General features: G+C 44.3%; 1 protein-coding gene across 1 annotated transcript in view; it reads right to left on the bottom strand.

Moving 5' to 3' along the window:
- RPIA (ribose 5-phosphate isomerase A) overlaps positions 1-17,958 on the bottom strand; it is a 36,743-nt gene that overhangs the window by 15,435 nt on the left and 3,350 nt on the right. The window contains exons 2-4 of the mRNA XM_027768261.1: positions 13,015-13,075; positions 10,870-10,968; positions 8,307-8,356 (exon numbers count right to left, since the gene is read on the bottom strand). Coding sequence (XP_027624062.1) covers positions 8,307-8,356; positions 10,870-10,968; positions 13,015-13,075 — 210 coding nt within the window. The remainder of the gene's footprint in view (positions 1-8,306; positions 8,357-10,869; positions 10,969-13,014; positions 13,076-17,958) is intronic.

The following is a 17,958-nucleotide window of genomic DNA, read 5'->3' on the forward strand; positions in this document are numbered from 1 at the left end:
TTGAGCTGTGAAAGCACGTCATGCAGTTTTCATTTTTTGCTTTTTGGTTTTTTTAAAAGAAAAAATCAAATTTTATTGTCTTTTATATTTTAATTTTTTTCTCTTCTTGTTTTTTTTTCCCTTTTTCTCTTACCTTCATCACTTTGCTGCTCAGCCTCCACTCTCTGAGTGTCTAGACAGATTTAAGTGAACCATAGCCAAACATCTGAATACTAGTAGAGTCAGAATATTCCTCAGTTACCACTGAATCTTGATGCACAAAGGGAAAAAAAAAAAAAGAGAGAGAACTCCAGAGAAACTGTAGATCGATCACCTCCTCCTGCACGTCTCTGAATGCTCAGATTGAAAAGAAATTCGGAAGAAATGTATAACCCATCAGATGACTAGAAATCACTGCAGAGGCACAAGAAATATGAAAACCAAGAAAATATCTCTCCTCCAAAGGAAAAGAATAACTCTTCTTCACCCACAGACAGTACAATGGAACTCATGGGAATATCTGATAAGAATTTAGAATATTCATAGTAACAAAGCTAACAGAGATGGAAGAGAAGAGAGACAATGAACTCCAAAAGATGCAGGAGAAAAGAGCCAACAAATTCCAGGAGGTGAAGAAGTTCTTGCATGATCCGAAAGAGGAAATACACATCATAAAAAAAAAACAAATGGAAGTGTTAGAGATGAAGGCTTTAATACAGGAAATCAAAACTTCCTTGAAAATATTAAGAGCAGATTAGATCATGCAGAAGATCAAATCTCAGATATAGAAGACAGAACCTCTGACCTAGAGAAATTCACCAAAAAGACTGAGAAAAGGACCTCCCCCAAAAATGAGAATAATATACGAGTAATACTTGATATATCATTAGATGCCCAAACATCCGGATAATTGGTATCCTAGAAGCTGAAGAAACTAATGGCATTGATATTCTATTCCATTAAAACCTGGAAGAAAACTTTGCAAATCTAAAGAGGCATTCAAATATCCAGACCTAAGAAATATAAAGGACCCCATGTAGAATCAAACCAAGAAGATCTTCTCTAAGGCACATCATAGTCAGATTGATCAAAACCACTCCACCACGAAGACTTAGAAAATAGCCAAGAAAAATGAGAATAACATACGAGAAATACTAGATACCAATAAATGTCCAAACATCCAGATAATAGGTATCTCAGAAGGTGAAGAGACTAATAAGAGTATGATAGTCTATTCTATGAAATCCTAGAATACTTTCTGAACCTAGAGAGGCATTCAAAGATCCAGACTCAAGAAATACAAAGGACCCCAAATAGAATCAACCCAAGAAGATAAGATCTTCTCCAAGACACATTATAGCCAGAATGACCAGAACCACAGACAGAGACAAGATACTAAGATTGGCAAGAGAGAAATGTCAAGTTACCTACAAAGGACATCCCATCAGGCTAAAGGCGGACCTCTCATTGAAAAACATGTGAACAAAGAATGGGAAAATATATTCAAAGTGTTAAGAGAAAGGCAATTTTAACCTTAAATACTGTACCTGGCAAGATTATCCTTCATATAGGAAGAAAAAACAAGAACATTCTCAGATAAACAAAACCTGAAAAAATTTACCAACACCAGAACAGTTCTCTAAGAAGTTCTGAAGGAAGTGCTATACCAGGAAAACTAAATACAGACACAAAGAAATAATAGTTCAAAAACAACTAAGAAAATGGCCAACTTAATGGTAGGGACAAGTCCGGAGTTGAATGTTATCTTCCAGAAGTTAAATAGAAAGATCAGACCACAACAGAAGAGAGATTAATTACATGAGACTGAACTGGTGAAATAGAATTCTATGACTTTTGACTAAAGCATTACTGATTTTCTTCTATGCTGTTTTTTCTAGATTTAAGGATTTGTGTCTTCTCTTGAGATGTTGATAAGGTCATGTACCTACTATTTGAACAGAATCCTAACCTGTTTCTTTAAGTCTTAAACAAATTACTCATTTTTGACTTTGGTTTATTAAAGTTACAAGTGCTTTTCTTGAAATTTATATATATAAATAATAATACTTATCTAAGGACCACAGTAAGCTATATAGTCTCAGGAAGGTGCTACTTTATAGTATGTTCATTCTACTCATGAAGTTTCATGCCTAAAATCAGACATGTGTTCACAGATGTGTATATATCAGCTGAACTTTCGACTGAAAGTATTTAGATTAAGATATTTTGGGAATCAACAAAACGTGAAGGAAAAAAGAAATAGAAAACAACTGTAGATACCAGAGACAATGGCAGAGGATGAGATATAGCGAATAAAAAAAAATTCATGGAAAATTATTTGTTGATGATAACATGTATGATTAAGCCACTATATAGTGTATTCTGAATGGGAATTCACATTTTATATGTTGTGATGTTGTTCAGTGAATAAATGCAAAATAAATAAAATAAATTAAAAAAAAAAAACTCAAGCTGGGTGTGTGCACGCATGCCCAAAATCCTGAAAGGAGAATGGAGAAGGGATTGTGGCGTGGCCAATCCCCTCCAGGAGGCGATTTATTATTATGGTTTTGTTTTTATTGAAGAGAAATAAATAATTAAGAGGAAAATAATAAAAATGGTTCTCTTGGGGGACCAGCAGGTGGCATGGTGATTAAGGGCGCTGGATTCCTACATAGCGGACCACGGTTCGAGTCTCGGACCTGGCAGCTTGCTTTCTCATTTTCCCTTTCTCTCTCTCTGGTCAAATTTAAAAATAATAACAAATGGAATTAAAGAAAGAAATAAATCCTTAAAAAAAAAATGGTACTCCTGGATTTTTAAATTCCTGGCTATCTCAGAGTAGTTTGAGAGAAAACATCCTAATTCCAGTCCCTGAGGCTTTAAAAACATTGAGAAGGTCTGGAAGGCAGCCTCCAGTACAGCCCCAGATGACCATGCCATGCGTTAATAGTTGGAGTAACCCTTTCTCAAACTGTTCCAGGGTTGGTCTTTGTGGCCAATGCATGAGCAGAGGTGATAGCATGACAATTCTGAGAAAGTCTCATAAGGACTTTCTTAAAGTAGCACCATCCCATGGGCAAAGAGTAGATTCTCCTACTTCTAAAAGGCCCATGTGCCAGGTGGTGGCACAGTGGTAACACACCAGATATACACGGGAAGGGTCCTGGGTCTGCCTCTTGGAACCTCCCTTGAGCACGTCCCTTGAGTTCCTACATGCAGACCCATAATCTGGGCCAGCTGAGACAGAGTAGATCAAGGTGTGAAGGTCTGTCTTCTCTCTCCCTATCTATCACAGAATAAACTTGAAAAAATTGCTCAAATGGCAAGGAACTTCTATTTCTTCTCTATCTTATTTCTAAAATCTGCACACGGCAATGTAGCATTATTCAACAAACATTTATGAAGTGCCTTCCAAGATCCAGGCACCATAATGGCCACTCGACAGTGAGCAGCATGTCTCCTCTACATAAGGATTTCTTATCTTCACAAAAATAATCACTGGTCCCCACTGAACTCTGCCTCCCCACAACCACAATCAGCAAACTCCCAGTATCTGACCAGAGCCTGTCAAGTGAGATGGGCAGGTGAGTGCTCTGTATGCTCTGCAGCAGGAAGGCCGGCCGGATCTCCCACCCACTCCCAGCTGCTACCTCCCTTTTCCCAGTCAATAAGCAACAACTGAGGACAAGATCGGCACTCCTTTACTAGCAGTTCTGTAAGCCATACACAACACGGGCTCAGGAAATCTGCCAATCTGTGAGAATAGACAGCTGAAGTTTAGGCATCTGTAAAATGACCTCGAGATTCCACTAGGGGGACTCTGTGAGCCTGCTCCCACCAACAAGTCCCCTACTCTCTCTGCTCCCACTTCAGACTCGACTCCTCACAGGGCCCCTTTAAGTGACCCCACAGAAAAGTCATAATCAGAAATGGTAAGGGCCTCATCCTTCCTTGTTATGAATTATGTTCCCCCCCAAAGAAGACATGTGATCCTAACCCCCACTACCTAGAAGGTGATATTTACTGGAGACAGGGTCTGCACAAAAGTAAGTAATCAAGTGGGGCCAGCAGTTAGCGTAATGGCTATACTACCTAGAAGGTGATATTTACTGGAGATAGGGTCTGCACAAAAGTAAGTAATCAAGGGAACCAGCAGTTAGCGTAATGGCTATGTCGCTGGACTCCCACGTAGTCGACCGCGGTCCAAGTCCCGGACCCAGTGGCTTAAACTCACACCAGGCGCGTGTGCGTGCGTGCCCAAGATCCCAAGAGGAGAATGGAGAAGGGATTGCTGCGTGGCCATCCCCCCGGGGGGTGATTTCTCGCTTTCTATCTCTCTGTCTATCCCTGTCTGGTGAGCGAAAGCGCCCTGTAGCAAAAACCTCTCCAAAAAAAAAAAAAGTAATCCAGTGAAAATGAGGTCATTACAATGACTGGAGTACTTATTTCCATGAAAGGGGAAGTTTTGACACAGAGATGGGCACTCTGGGGAACACCAGGTGAACCTGAAGGCAGAGCTCAAGGCCAGCTCTAAGGCAAGGAAGACCAAAGGTGCCAGGACCTGCCCAACACGAGGAGACAGGCACAGAACAGACTCTCCTGCTCGGCCCTATCCAACCTGGCCAACACCGTGGCCTTGCACTTCTAGCCTACAGCACAAGAAGGCACTTTAGTTGTTTAAGCTACTTGGTTTGTAGTACCTGCTCCATCACCTTAGCACACTGATTCGCCGAGTTCAACACAACAGCACAGTCGTGGAGTGTGGATCCATGCCATGGCTGGTACATACAGCTGCAGGTGCTGGACTCAGAGTGGCATCTGCTGGGCCGCAGGCACTCCCAGCTGGTTGACAGAAGGGGTCTCCTGAGGACACACAGCCAAGTGCTGTCTGCCTCTTCCGACCAGAGCTCTTCAAAGTACAGGAAGCAGGGGAGCTAATGAGAAGCCTGCGCTTCTGCACAAGACAGGAAGCAATGCCTTCTCGCTGCAGCCCCCCAGCCGGTGTCACGAATGTCTATTTAAGAAGGGACAATGGCCTGTGGCAGCCTGGCAGCCCCTTCGTCTTTCATCAGCTTCACTATAAAAACCTAAGCACTCTTTCTAGCTTCCCTTCTACAAGCTACTTGAGGTGGGACTGAAGGCAGAGTGAATAGATTTTTTTGGGGGGGCTCTAATTTTCCTCTTCCAAAAAACCTTTAACTTTAAAACAGAAGTCTACCAAAGTAATTTAAATCCCCATAAACTTACTTATTTAAAAATAAGGGCATACAGTATTTTTTACTTCTGTTCAGGTACTTCAGGAGACTGAATCTGTGCACACTTAACACAAAGTAAGTTTGGGTTGGAGGTGAGGAGGTGGGAAGTAACTGAACAAGTGATTTTTTTTTTAAACTACTGTGAGCTATGAATGACTGCATCCTAATAACTGGAATTGGCCAGCATTCTGCAGCCTGAATACACTGTTATCCATTTATCACTACAAAGCACAGATGGGGAGAGGGGGGAGGCAGCTCCATGGCCTTGGTGGTTAAGGCTGCCAGATCCCAGATAGCTGACCATACAGTTAAATTTTCAGCCCTCGTGGCCTGAAAAGCACACTGAACACATGTGCATGCACGTTCACAATCTCAGCAGGATAGAGAAATGGAGAAGGGGTGCAGCTGAATGTGTCCCAGTGGTGGACGCTTTCTCCCTCTTCTGCTCTCTCCATCTCTCTCTGAAAGCACAAGTGCCCTCTGGGAAATTCAATAAACAAACAACACCAGTGGGCTAGCTGGAATATTACCTTAAAACCAAATGATCAAACTTCAGTTAAAGATGGCAGTTTTAGCACCTGAGGATTTAACTCAGGTCTTTCTCAAACCTTTTTTTTTTTTTTTTGGCCATAGGGCATATGCCAAAGAGAGAATGAGAAATCACACCCCCCTTCCAGGGGAGATGACTACAATGTAATCCCTTCTCCTCTCAGGATTTTGGGCACGCACAAACACACACACACATCTGGCATGTTTTACAAGCCTCTAGGGCCAGGACTTGAACTGCAGTTTGTAATGTGGGATACAGCCACCTTAGGCACCACACCACCTGCTGGCCCTCAAAAACCTCTTTATTTTTTTTAAGAGAGAGATTTTTGCTATATGGCATGTGCTGTCATTAGACAGACAGACAGAGATAGAAAAACAGAAAGTGAGAAGTCACCCTGCAGGGCACCAGCAGATGATGTAATGGTTATGTCTCTGGACTTCCACCATGTAGTTGATTTCAGTTCGAGTACGAGACCTGGCAGCTTAAACTCATGCTGGGTGTGTGTGCAGGCATGCCCAAAATCCCAAGAAGAGAATGGAGGAGAAGGGATTGTACTATGGCCCATTCCCTGGGGGCGATTTCTTGTTTTCTGTCTCTCTGTCTCTGTCTCTCCAGTGAGCACATGTGCCCTATAGCAAAAATCTCTCTCAAAAAAAATAAAAAGACAATAAAGAAAATTTTCTTAGAGGCTTAAATACCTTACAGAACAGAAAACAGCAACAAACTTTCAAAGGTTGGATCACTAATAGACAATAGTACAACAGCCCCCCCATATCTTCCGTTTTGCTTTTTTGCCATTTCAGTCACTCAAGTTCAACTGTGGACCAAGAATACTAAAGGGGGCCGGCTCCATAGCACAGAGGCAATATGCTACCCAAGCAAAGCTGAAGCTCACATGGCAGCCTGCAACACGCCAGACACATGTGCAAGTGCCAAGATCCAATGGGCTAGAGGACTGGAGGAAGCGGACTGCAGCATGACCAGACCTGGTGGAGGTTGTGCTTTTGCTTACTCTCACATGCACACGGACACATCCTATCACCGTGCATAAAAATTAAATATATATAATAAGAACATTCCAGAAATAACAACTCATTAATTTTAAACATCTAAGTAGCATGATGAAATCTTGTACCATCTCACTCTGTCCCACCCATCCTTTTTCTAGCATGTCCATGCTGCCTACACTGCCCATCTATTAGTCACTAGTACCCTTGGTACCCTGGTTGGTTATCATATTTAAAAAACATAATATAGGGGCCAACAGGTGACATGGTGATTAAGGCATTGGATACCCCTAGACCAACTCCATGGTTTAAATCCTGCTTTCAAAAAGCTGGCGGGTGCGTCTGCATGCATGCCCAAAAATCCCAGGAGGACACTGGAAGAGAAGGGACTATAGTGAGGCCATCCCCCTAGGGGGTAGTTTCTCTCTCTCTCTTCCCAGTGAGTGCACTTACCCCATGGCATAAAGTCTTTAAAATAAAAAAAATACACACACGCATAAATATACATACACAGTTTGGTGGTTTCAGGCCCATTCAGTCTTAGAATATATCCCCCTGCCAAAGAGGGGAGGACCGGTTATGAGGCAGAAATAAGAAAGAGAGAGACCTGCAGTTGGTGTAATGGCTATGTCACTAGACTCCCATGTAGCTGATCACAGTTTGAGTTCCAGACCCCGGTGGCTTAAACTCAGGCCGAGTGAGTATGCGTGTGTGCCCAAGATCCCGAGAAGAGAATGGAGGAAAAGGGATTGCGGTGTGGCCATCCCCCCTAGGGGGTAGTTTCTCGCTTTCTGTCTCTTTGTCTTTCTCTTATCTGAAGAGGAAGAAACTAAAGCCCCAAAAGGTGGAAAATGTGTCTTTCTGGTGAGCGAGCGCACGTGCCCTATAGCAAAAAAACCTCTCCTCTCAAAAAAAAAAAAAGAAAAAAGAAATCATAAGCCGGTACTAAAGAAAGCTAAGAAGCAACCAAACAAAGAACTTCCAAAGATTCAGGAATCAGTGTCCAGAGAACAGACACAACAGCAGGATTATAAAAAAGAATGGGGGGGGGGGCAGCAGGTGGCATAGTGATCAGTCGTGGTTTGTGTCCCAAACTCAGGGACTTGAAATAAACCAGGCATGTGTGCATGCATGCCCAAAATCTCAAGGAGAATGGAATAGAAGAGACTGTGGTATGGCCACCCCCCTGGGCGGTGATTTCTCACTTTCTGTCTCTCTGGTAAGTGCACACGCCCTATAGCAAAAATCTCTCAAAAAAAAAAGAAGAGAGAATGGATGAAGGGCTATCAAGAACCTATGAGACCTCCATATCCTCCTCCCCTACTCCCTTACTCCCAGCAGCACAAGTTGATTCTCTGGAAAAGGTCAAACAAACTCATCTTATAGCTGGGTGTCCAGTACAATTGAGGATGAAGTATCCCACCTGTGAGTTCTTGCTGATAGAAGCTACCCCAAAACTCAGCGGCTTAGAAGAGCAAGTATTTATTACTGTTCATGATTCCACACACTGACAGAAGGCTGCTCGTCTAGACTGGCTAGTGTAAGACAACCTCGCTTATGTCCTGAGTGCTGGCAGTGTGTTCTGCTCCTCTTCATGGCTCCCAGGACACAGGCAGCCAGCCATTCCTCTCCCAAAAAGGAGGTAGGCAGTCTCCCCGGGAAAACAGAAATGTGACCTGCCAGAGGAATGACAAGCCATCTGGTACCAGGAGTGTCCCAAGATAATGGCATGGCAAACAAGCCTGGAATGAAGACCAACCTCACCCTGAGAGGTGGCTGCCTATGCTGGCTATTCAGCGTCTTGGCTCGCCCCCTTCAAAATGAGTAGACAGGAGAAAATGCCATATATGATTTAAAAAGACCAAAACAATTCAACAACACTTTGACTGCATTGGGTGTACCATGACTTATCGAAACAGTATTAGCCACAAAAAAGGATAAACTTTACTATAATAGGTGTCCCTGAAACTAGATAAAAGCAACTAAAGAAAACAGATATGTAAGAAATCTTTAGAAACAAACATACAGATATACTCTCTCAAAAAACTGGGAAAAACTGAACCCATAAAACAAGATTCTACTAAAAAGAATTTTCCAGAGAAATAGACATTAAAAAAAAAAAAAAAAAGCTCAATGAAAGGGTTAGAAAAATAAAGATAAGTAGAAGGACAAGCAGTCCTGGCTGCAATGGCACAGCAGGGCACCGCTGAGTAACATTGGAGCCATATGGGGAAGCCTGATTCGGACCCAGATCAACCGAACTCACTGGGTGTGCCCAGCATCTGTGATCTTGGCTGGCTGGGAGGGAGGGAAATTAAGACAGGGCAGGATTCTATCAAGAGTATGTATCTTTCTTTCTCTCTCTCTCTTTCTCTCTCTCTCTCTCTCAAAATAAATGAAATAAATTTTCAAGGGGGGGGGGCAGGAGAGGGGAGGGGGTAGAAAAGCAAGCCTGCTGTATAACAATTAAGCATTGTGCAGAGGAGGCCAGATCCCACAGGGCTGACCAGGGTTCAAGAGAGCAGAATTTCAAAGTCAAATGAAGCAATACCAAACCACTCACTTGCTGCACAAAGCAGGAGTTACAGTAATGTCTTCAGTCCCCTGAGAGCACACCCACCTTGAGGGTTCCCAAGACTTAACTTTAAGGAGGCTCCAGCGGGGAGCACTCTAATTCCCTAGGCTGTCTACCTGGAATTGCTGCCTCAGTTCCCTACTCTGGCAGCTGCTCCCATCTGGCTTAGGAGGAACCTTAGCGTCTTTCTCCCTTCATCAGAGCTGGCTGCAGGCTACCAGCACTCTGTGCCTCCAAGATCAGGATTCCTAAGAGAACTTTGCAGTCGAAAACTACGCCCAGGCTGTTGTCCTTCTTCGGCAGCTCCTCACCTGCATGCCTGTCAGGAATGGAGGTGTACTTCTTTTCTATTAAAAATCCTCACTTTCCTATTAAAACTTCCCTTTTCCTACTTTAAGAAAACAACAAAAAATAGCAGGTTATGTCGCTGGACTCCAATGTAGTCAACTGAGGCTCAAGTCCTGGGTCTGGCGGCTTAAAACTCACACTAGGTGCATGAGCATGCAAGCCCAGAATACCAAGAGGAGAATGGAGAAGGTACTACAGTATGGTCATCCCCCCGAGGGATGATTTCTCACTTTCTTGTCTCTTCTCTCGGACGAGTGCAAGCACCTTATAGCAAAAATCTCTCCAAAAAACAAAACAAAACCAAGTCCATAAGGTCTCAGGAGCACCAGTCCAAACCTGTCAGCCTAAATCCGCAAGTCCAACCTGCTGCCCTCTTCACATCACCCTGACTAATCCAATGAGGAATTAGCACATACACTTCCTTGCGATGGTTACATCAGGAACAAGGAATGGCCCTATCTGATGATAGCTCTCCCTGTGCCGAAGTCTACTCTTTTTTTTTTTTTTCTTTTTTTGGAGAGGTTTTTTTTCACTATAGGACGCGTGCGTTCGCCAGACAGAGAGAGACATAGAGACAGAAAGCGAGAAATCACCCCCCAGGGGGGATGGTCACACCGCAATCCCTTCTCCTCCATTCTCCTCTCGGGATCTTGGGCACGCACGCACACGCGCCTGGCGTGAGTTTTAACCCACGGGGTCCGGGACGCGAACCGCGGTCAACTGCATGGGAGTCCGGTGACACAGCCATTATGCTAACTGCTGGTTTCCCCAAAGTCTACTCTTTATCTTTCCTGTGTTTACCTGCTCCACAGCTTTTGTCCACCAGTTCCTACACTTCATGATGAAAGAGTATTAAAAATACTGCGTGTTAGTAACACACCACCTAATCCCTTTCAGCCTGTTTTTCCACCTACCTATGGGGGTAATATTCCTTGAGGATAGAGACCACATGGTCACGTCTTCATAGTCCACAACACCTAAGCTCCACATGCACTGAAATACTCACTGACTGAACCATGAGCGCATAGAGAACAACTCCAAAGGAGCAGTCCGTGGTCAGCCAACTCCTCTCCTGCCCCAAGTTCTCTCAGCTAGAATGATTGGGATATACAGCACAAAGTCACAAGGTCATGTCTTCAGGGACCAGGAGACTCAGCAGCAGCTGCTGAAATGCACGATGAAAAGCGGGACATACCTGAAAGGAAGTGGGGATACACACGAGGTTCAGGTTCTCTTGTTTCACTCTTTCAGCTGTGGAGACAAAAACCATATTGGTGGTTTTCACTCTCCTCACTTTATTTTTCTTGTCACATGTGTTTGCTCAAGTCCAACAAAAAGGGAAAGGTCTGTCTCCCGCTTGACAGGCTTTCATTCTGCGTCCCCATCCTGGGTGAACAAGCTGGTGACCGCACTTCACATATCAGAAGAGAGGGACACCGGAATACCTGGGGAGGTCAGGCCTAACCACAGAAAGAGCAACATCAGTGTCTGCTTCTGGCTGGCAATATTCAAGAGCTCAAGGACCTCTTCTAATCCTAATAACCCAGGTAACTGAAAGGTAAATTACAATTATTATTCCCAATTCACAGATGAGGAATCACAGACACAGAGAGGTAAACTGACTTGGTAGTTACACAGCTAACAAGTGGCACAGTGAAGATATGATCCCAGGCAGCCTAAATCTATAGTCCTAACTATGAAATTATATTGCCTTTTCAGGGAAAAGCTATGCTTTATTTCTGCATTTGGTTAAAAAAAAAAATCATCTGTAGGTTGCAGAGGATGTTAAAGGGGGTTAGTGATTTGCTTTAGAGTTGTAAATGTCAGGAGATTTTTTTTTTTTAAGAATTGACTTAATTTTATTTATTATTATTATTTTCTTTTTATTTGACTGGAGAAAGACAAAGAGAAAGGGAAAGTAAGAAAGCCGCCAGTTCTGGGACTCCACTGTCAGCCATGTGGGAGTCCAGTGCCCCAACCACTACACCACCTGCCGGTCCCAGGACAGTCTGATTAAAATTAAAAGTCTTGGGGCCAGCAGGTGGTGTGGTGGTTAAGGCACTAGACTCCCCCACATGGTCAACTACAGTCCAAGTCCCAGAATTGGCAGCTTGCTTTCTCACTTTCCCTCCCTCTCTCTGTCTCTCTCTGGTGAACGCATTTGCCCTGTACCTTAGCAAATTTAAAATAATAATAAAGATAAATAAAATTAAATAAATAATTCTTTAAAAAATTTTTTAAGTCTTAAGGTAACACACTGTCTTGTTAAAATTTCAAGTCTTTTTAATCATTTAGTCTGCATTTTGGGAGGTTTGGATGCCACTACTAAGACACCCACAGTAACTCCGGCGCCCTACAATTCTCCACACTCTGAATTAAGGTAGAAAGATATAGAACACCAAGCTTCCCGTTTGGCCAATGAGAAGGCTTCGGAAGCCATCATACCAGCAATCCAACCACTCTTAGATGACAAAGCGCTCCTGCCCCTTGGCACCTGGAAGAGAGCTGCATTCAGGTAAGCCTCTCCTCTGGGCTGTGCTCTTACAAACAAAGACCAGGGCAGCAAAACCTGTTGAACAGCCACAGGGGATGAACCCTGAGTCTTTCCTCAGCAGAGACACACCACTCAGAATCAAGTCAGCACCAGCTGCAGGAGCCCACAGTCACACTAGGTTCATAGACTGGGCAAACCTACTCTGACCTTAGTTTGTTTGCCAGAGGACCAGAAGCCCACACAGGACCCCTGAGGGATGCATGTCATCAAGGTGATTAGATTACGGGAGCTGGATGTTGGCACAGCAGTAACACAATGCCCTGTGAGAATGATTCCCATGGAAGGTCTGGGGTTCACATCCTGGGACCTCACTGAGTACACTGGACACATGTGTACCCATGATCTGGGGCTGGCAGAAACTGGTGGTGGATCAGTGTCATGACCCTGTTGGGTGCACTGTCTGTCTGCCTCTCCCTCTGTCTGTCTCATTCATATAAGAACGAACTTAAAAATGACTGAAATTCTGTTGGGACCTTAGCTAAGTCAACTCCCTCCCTCCAGATGAGCAGGGAAAACAAAAGCAAAGGCATCCCTCAAAGTTAGTTAAGAGATCCAAGAATCCCCCTCTCCAGAGAAGAGCAGAAACACTCAACTGACCTCAGGCAGCAGCCCCTCTGCCCAGCTCTGCACTGCGGAGCCAAGCCAGGCAAGCACGGATCCTGCACCCCACTTCTTCCCTTCCTCTCCTTCCTCTCCCCCACATCAAACATAAAACACATCCAGTGGACAGTCCAAGGACATACCTATTCGCTGTACAGCATGGACAATTGTAGAACCACTTCCAATTCCCAGCACTTGGTTATTCTGCCAAAAAAAAAAGGGAAAGAAAAAATAACTTATTATTATTTTACTCTCTCTTTAGCTCACTTCCTAGAGCATAAACAGCAGTTTGCCAACACAGGTGCCTGTTTTACAGAATCATAACCACTGACCCTCGGAGCTGTACTTTATCCTTGTGCCCAGTGGCAATTAATCAGCAGCCCTCCTCCCTCATTTCCGACACTGCCAACTTCACTACTTCCTCTCATTCTACCAGAGAACAGCTCAATTGCTTACAATGTGCAGCAACCTTACAGCAGCGTCAGTCAGTCCCACAGAAATGACCTGCAGATGAACACTGAAAGATTTTCCTGACCAACCCCAAGGGAGTAAACAAACAAAAAAAAAAGGCCCTAGGAAAAACAGCAGAGCCTGGTAAGGGTGGGAAGCTGGGCCTCCTGGCTTCAGGGAAGCCTTTCCACACAAGGTAATATTGAGGAGGCAGGAAACTGAGCATAGGCACCTTTAAGTTGGTGGCATCACAGAAAACCTCAGGGACACATCAGGCCCACCCAAGTCAGCAGAAGAGAAAGGGTGTGAAGTAACCTGATCATATCAGCATCTGTCCAACTGACGCCAAAGGGGCCCCATTTTCCCGGAGTCTGCCTCACAGAAAAGGGAAGAGGAGGGCAAAAGCTTAATTAGGAACATGAGAAGTAGTCTTCATTTGCAATAGGAAGGCTTTGTTACAGACACAGAACACTTCCTGTGTACACAGGACAAGAAAAAGGTGTCACCATACTGAGCCTACCATCTGAAGAAAGGAGGACAGTACCTAGAAGCAGGCCAGCCAGTTAGACCACAAACAGCAACACAAGGCTGGGACTAACAATCAGGGACTAATATGAGCTCAGTTCCTAAGCAACTTCCTGCAGTACAAGGCAAAACAACTAAAGATCAAAGCAGCGGCTAGTGTTGATTAAGCAACTACCAAAGGACTTCTAAATAAATGCTAACATAAAGTCAAATCTCGAAATAATCCCTTATGACCTACAATACCCACTCTCCACTTACAGATAAAGTCAACACTGTAAGGGAAAATTTAGGGCTTTGGAAGGAGCTAAAGAGATACTGAAGAGGACCAGCAGGTGGCATGGAGGTTAAGGCAACTAGATCTCACATGGCAGACTCCAAGGTTCGACTCGCGGACCCAGTGGCTTGAAAACACGCCAGGCCATGTGCAGGCATGCCTAAAATCTCGAGAGGAAAATGGAGACATGGGACTGCAGTGTGGCCATCTCCCTGGGGGGAGGCGGGGCAGCGATTTCTCACTTTCCCTCTCTGTTTCTCTCCAGTGAGCGCACATACCCTATAGCAAAAACTTAAATAAATAAATAAATGACTAGGCAACCTTCCAGTGGAATGCTGAAACCTGTCTGCATTATTGGACTCTACAGGGGTGTGTGTTTTTGCCTTCTAGGCTACTAGACAACTCTGTAGATACCCTTCCCCAGCCCTCTAGCTAGACTTTAACCTATAGAAAACTGTTAACAAAGCAAATGAGTTTTGTCCAAGAATTGCAATTTAGGCCAGCCAGGTAGTGTGGTGGTTAAGATGGTTGGATTCCACATAGCCAACTGTGCAGTTCAAGTCCCAGACCCAGAAGCTTAAAAAATCCAACAGGTGTGTGTGCATAGGTGCCCAAAATCCAGAGAGAATAGAGTAGAGGAGCTTGCAGCACAGTTGTCCCCCTAGGGGATGCTTTCTTTTCTTCTTTCTCTCCTTCCCTCCCTCTGTCTCTCTCCAGTAAACATGTGTGCCCTATAACAAACTTAAAAAAAAAAAGAAAGAAAGAAAGAAAGAAATGCAATAGAGTTATTTGAGATGCACCTGATTATTATACTATAAATAAAAACTCTTAGAAATTCTTTTTTAAAGAGAGGTTTTGTGTTGTTTTGTTTTTGGCTATAGGGCACATACACAAGACAGAGAGAGACAGAAAGTGAGAGATCACCCCCCTCAGAGGGATGGGCACACCGCAATCCCCTCTCAACCATTCTCCTCTCTGGATTTTGGGCACACACACACACACACACACACACACACATGCACCCAGCCTGAGTATCAAGCCACCATGTCCAGGACTCGAATCACAGTCAGCCATGTGGGAGTCCAGCAACATAACCATTACACCATCTGCTGGTCCCTCATTTTAACACTTCTTTACCACATATGAATATATGGTTCCTGACTTCTCCTATTGCTACGGCTTGAATTTTGCCAAAACAGCCATGCTGGGACGGGGTAGGTAGCATAGTAGTTAATACGGAGGGATCCCACACGGCCAACTACACAGTTTGAGTCTGGTCCCAGTGACCGAAAGAGCATGCCAGGGGTGTGTGTGTGTGAGTGTATACTCATGTGTGCATATGCACGTGCACACACGCACACACACACAAGCCCAAAATCCCAAGAGGATAACAGAGGAAAGGGGAATGAAGCTGATGGGGGGTGGTGCTTTCTCACTGTCTTTCTTTCTTTTGCTCCCTGGTGTGTTTTATGAAGCCACTAGGTCCAGACGCTAACTGTGCAGTTGGCCATGTGGGATTCAACTACTTTAACCACTATGCTACTGGCTGGTCAAAAACTTTCTTTTTTAAGAAAAAGAAAAGTTCTGAAGCTCCTCAGGACAAACTTACAGCCACAGCTAAAACCCCTCACTCTCCACAGGACAAAGGCCAATGTCAGCCCTTTAGTCATGTATTCATATAGTCTTTCAAAGTTATACCATACTACACCTGAAACCAAAAAAGATTAGAAAATATAACCAACAGGTAGAATTTTAAAATGAAAAGTCAAATATAATGTCCCCACAACCACACACTGGTACACTAAAAATGTTTCTAGCTGGGCCATTCCTACCTTCAGAAGACTTTACCCATTAATGTCTGTCTTCTGGACTTAAAGGAAACCATTTTTTATTAGCTCTCAGTTCCAAAGTCACCAAAAACACCACAGGGGTTGGCCAGAGCAGAGCTTGCACAAGGTCGGGGATCTACCTGAACGAATGCCCTCACAAGGCAGTGCATCCAATAGCGTCATGTAGCTGCCTGGGCAAATCCCAAAGGCAAGGACTGCAAAATAATTAAGTGGGACCTCATAGCACCAAAACAGTCAAAATGGATAAATATCTGAATATGTAAAGATCTTCAAATACTGACAAAGTGTCTGGACTTATCAATGCCTAGCTTAACCCGACCTTCACAGCTGACCTGAAGTTGAGAGCTCCAGCTGTCCAGTAATGCCTATGCCTCATCACCATGCTCAGCCATGCAGTCATGTCACTCCTAGCTCCCAGCAGGCAGGCAGCACACAGATGAACTCAGATGAACCAAGCAAGTTCTGCGCAAAGCTCCTCCTTTGATTTTTGTAAGAGGGCAGCAGAGGCAGGGGTGGGCCTGCAAGACCCAAAATTCTTCAACAGTGTGGTCCTGCTATCTTGGAATCAAATGACTAGCCAAAAATCAGTGTCCTGTGGGACCAGCAGGTGGCATATAAGTTACATCCCTAGATTCCCATATGGCTAACCTCAGTTCAAATCCCAGACCTGATCACTTGAAAATCATGCCAGGCACATGAGCATGCCCAAGAAAGATGGAGGAGAAGGGATTGTGGCCATCAGCCCTTGGGGGGAGGAGGAGGAGGTGATTTCTCAGTTTCCTTCTCACTGTGTCTGTCTGTTTCTCTCTGGTGAACGCTCGCACCCTAAAGCAAAAACCTCTAAAAAAAATTGTTTTAACCAGTGTCCTAGGCAAAGGCAACCAGAGGTGGCCAAAGGCTACCTATGAAGTGGGCCAACAGCAAAAGGCTACCAAGCAGACCCTACTGAAAGACGGGCCCCTTCTAATAGGCAACACTAAACTACATGCTTTGCGTGCAAAATCAGAACTTCACTCACCTTGTCCAATAGGGTGAATCCTGAAAATACTACTTTTACTAGGGGACTGGAAGCCTTTCACCCCAGAGAGTCTAAGCAAAGAGGCTTAAAAACCCCACAACCTCCATTTTTGTGTCTACACTCCACACAATTCAAAGAACATTTACTGGACAGGCCCCACTGTGACCAATACTGAATGAAGGGGAGGCTAACTACCCTCTAGGAGTCTACCCTCAGGGACGGGGAGAGAAACATAGGTGACTAGAACAAAATGCCAACATAAAGCACCCAAGAGGTAAAAACTGCTACAGAAGCCCAAAGGAGAACTCTCTCTCCTTGGGAAGATTAAGGAAAAACTGAAACGAGGAAATGAACTTTGACCAGAATCCCAAAGGACCAGCAAAGCTATCTCCAGGAGGACCTGATAACTTCATGGAATTGTTACCAAACTCAAATCAGATTTGCTCGCACAAGCACTGTGAAACCAAACCACAGGCACATGGTGTGACGAAGGAAAGTACAGCTTTATTGCAAAGCACAAAACCAGAAGAGTGGGCAGCTCATGCTGTAAAGACCCGGTCTCCCCAAGATGTTCCCCACATGTGTGGTTTTTTTTTTTTAAGTGTTTTTTTGCTATAGGGTGCGTGTGCTCCCCAGAAAGACAGAGACAGAGAGACAGAGAGACAGAAAGCGAGAAATCGCTCTCCAGGGGGGATGGCCACACCGCAATCCCTTCTCCTCCATTCTCCTATCAGGATCTTGGGCTGCACACGCACACACGCCTGGAGTGAGTTAAGCCACCAGGTCCGGGACTCGAACCACAATCAACTGCATGGGAGTCCAGTGACATAGCCATTACGCTAACTGCTGGTACCCCCACGTGCGTTTTTAAGGGCAAAATTAGGGGCAGAGGTCCTAGGTGCATAATCAGTTCAGTGATTGGTTCAAGAAGACATGATCATCTCATGGGCATTCTTTTTTTTTTTTTTTT

The sequence above is a fragment of the Tupaia chinensis genome, unplaced genomic scaffold, assembly GCF_000334495.1.
Source record: "Tupaia chinensis unplaced genomic scaffold, TupChi_1.0 Scaffold145741_1, whole genome shotgun sequence".
Taxonomy (NCBI): Eukaryota; Metazoa; Chordata; class Mammalia; order Scandentia; family Tupaiidae; genus Tupaia; species Tupaia belangeri.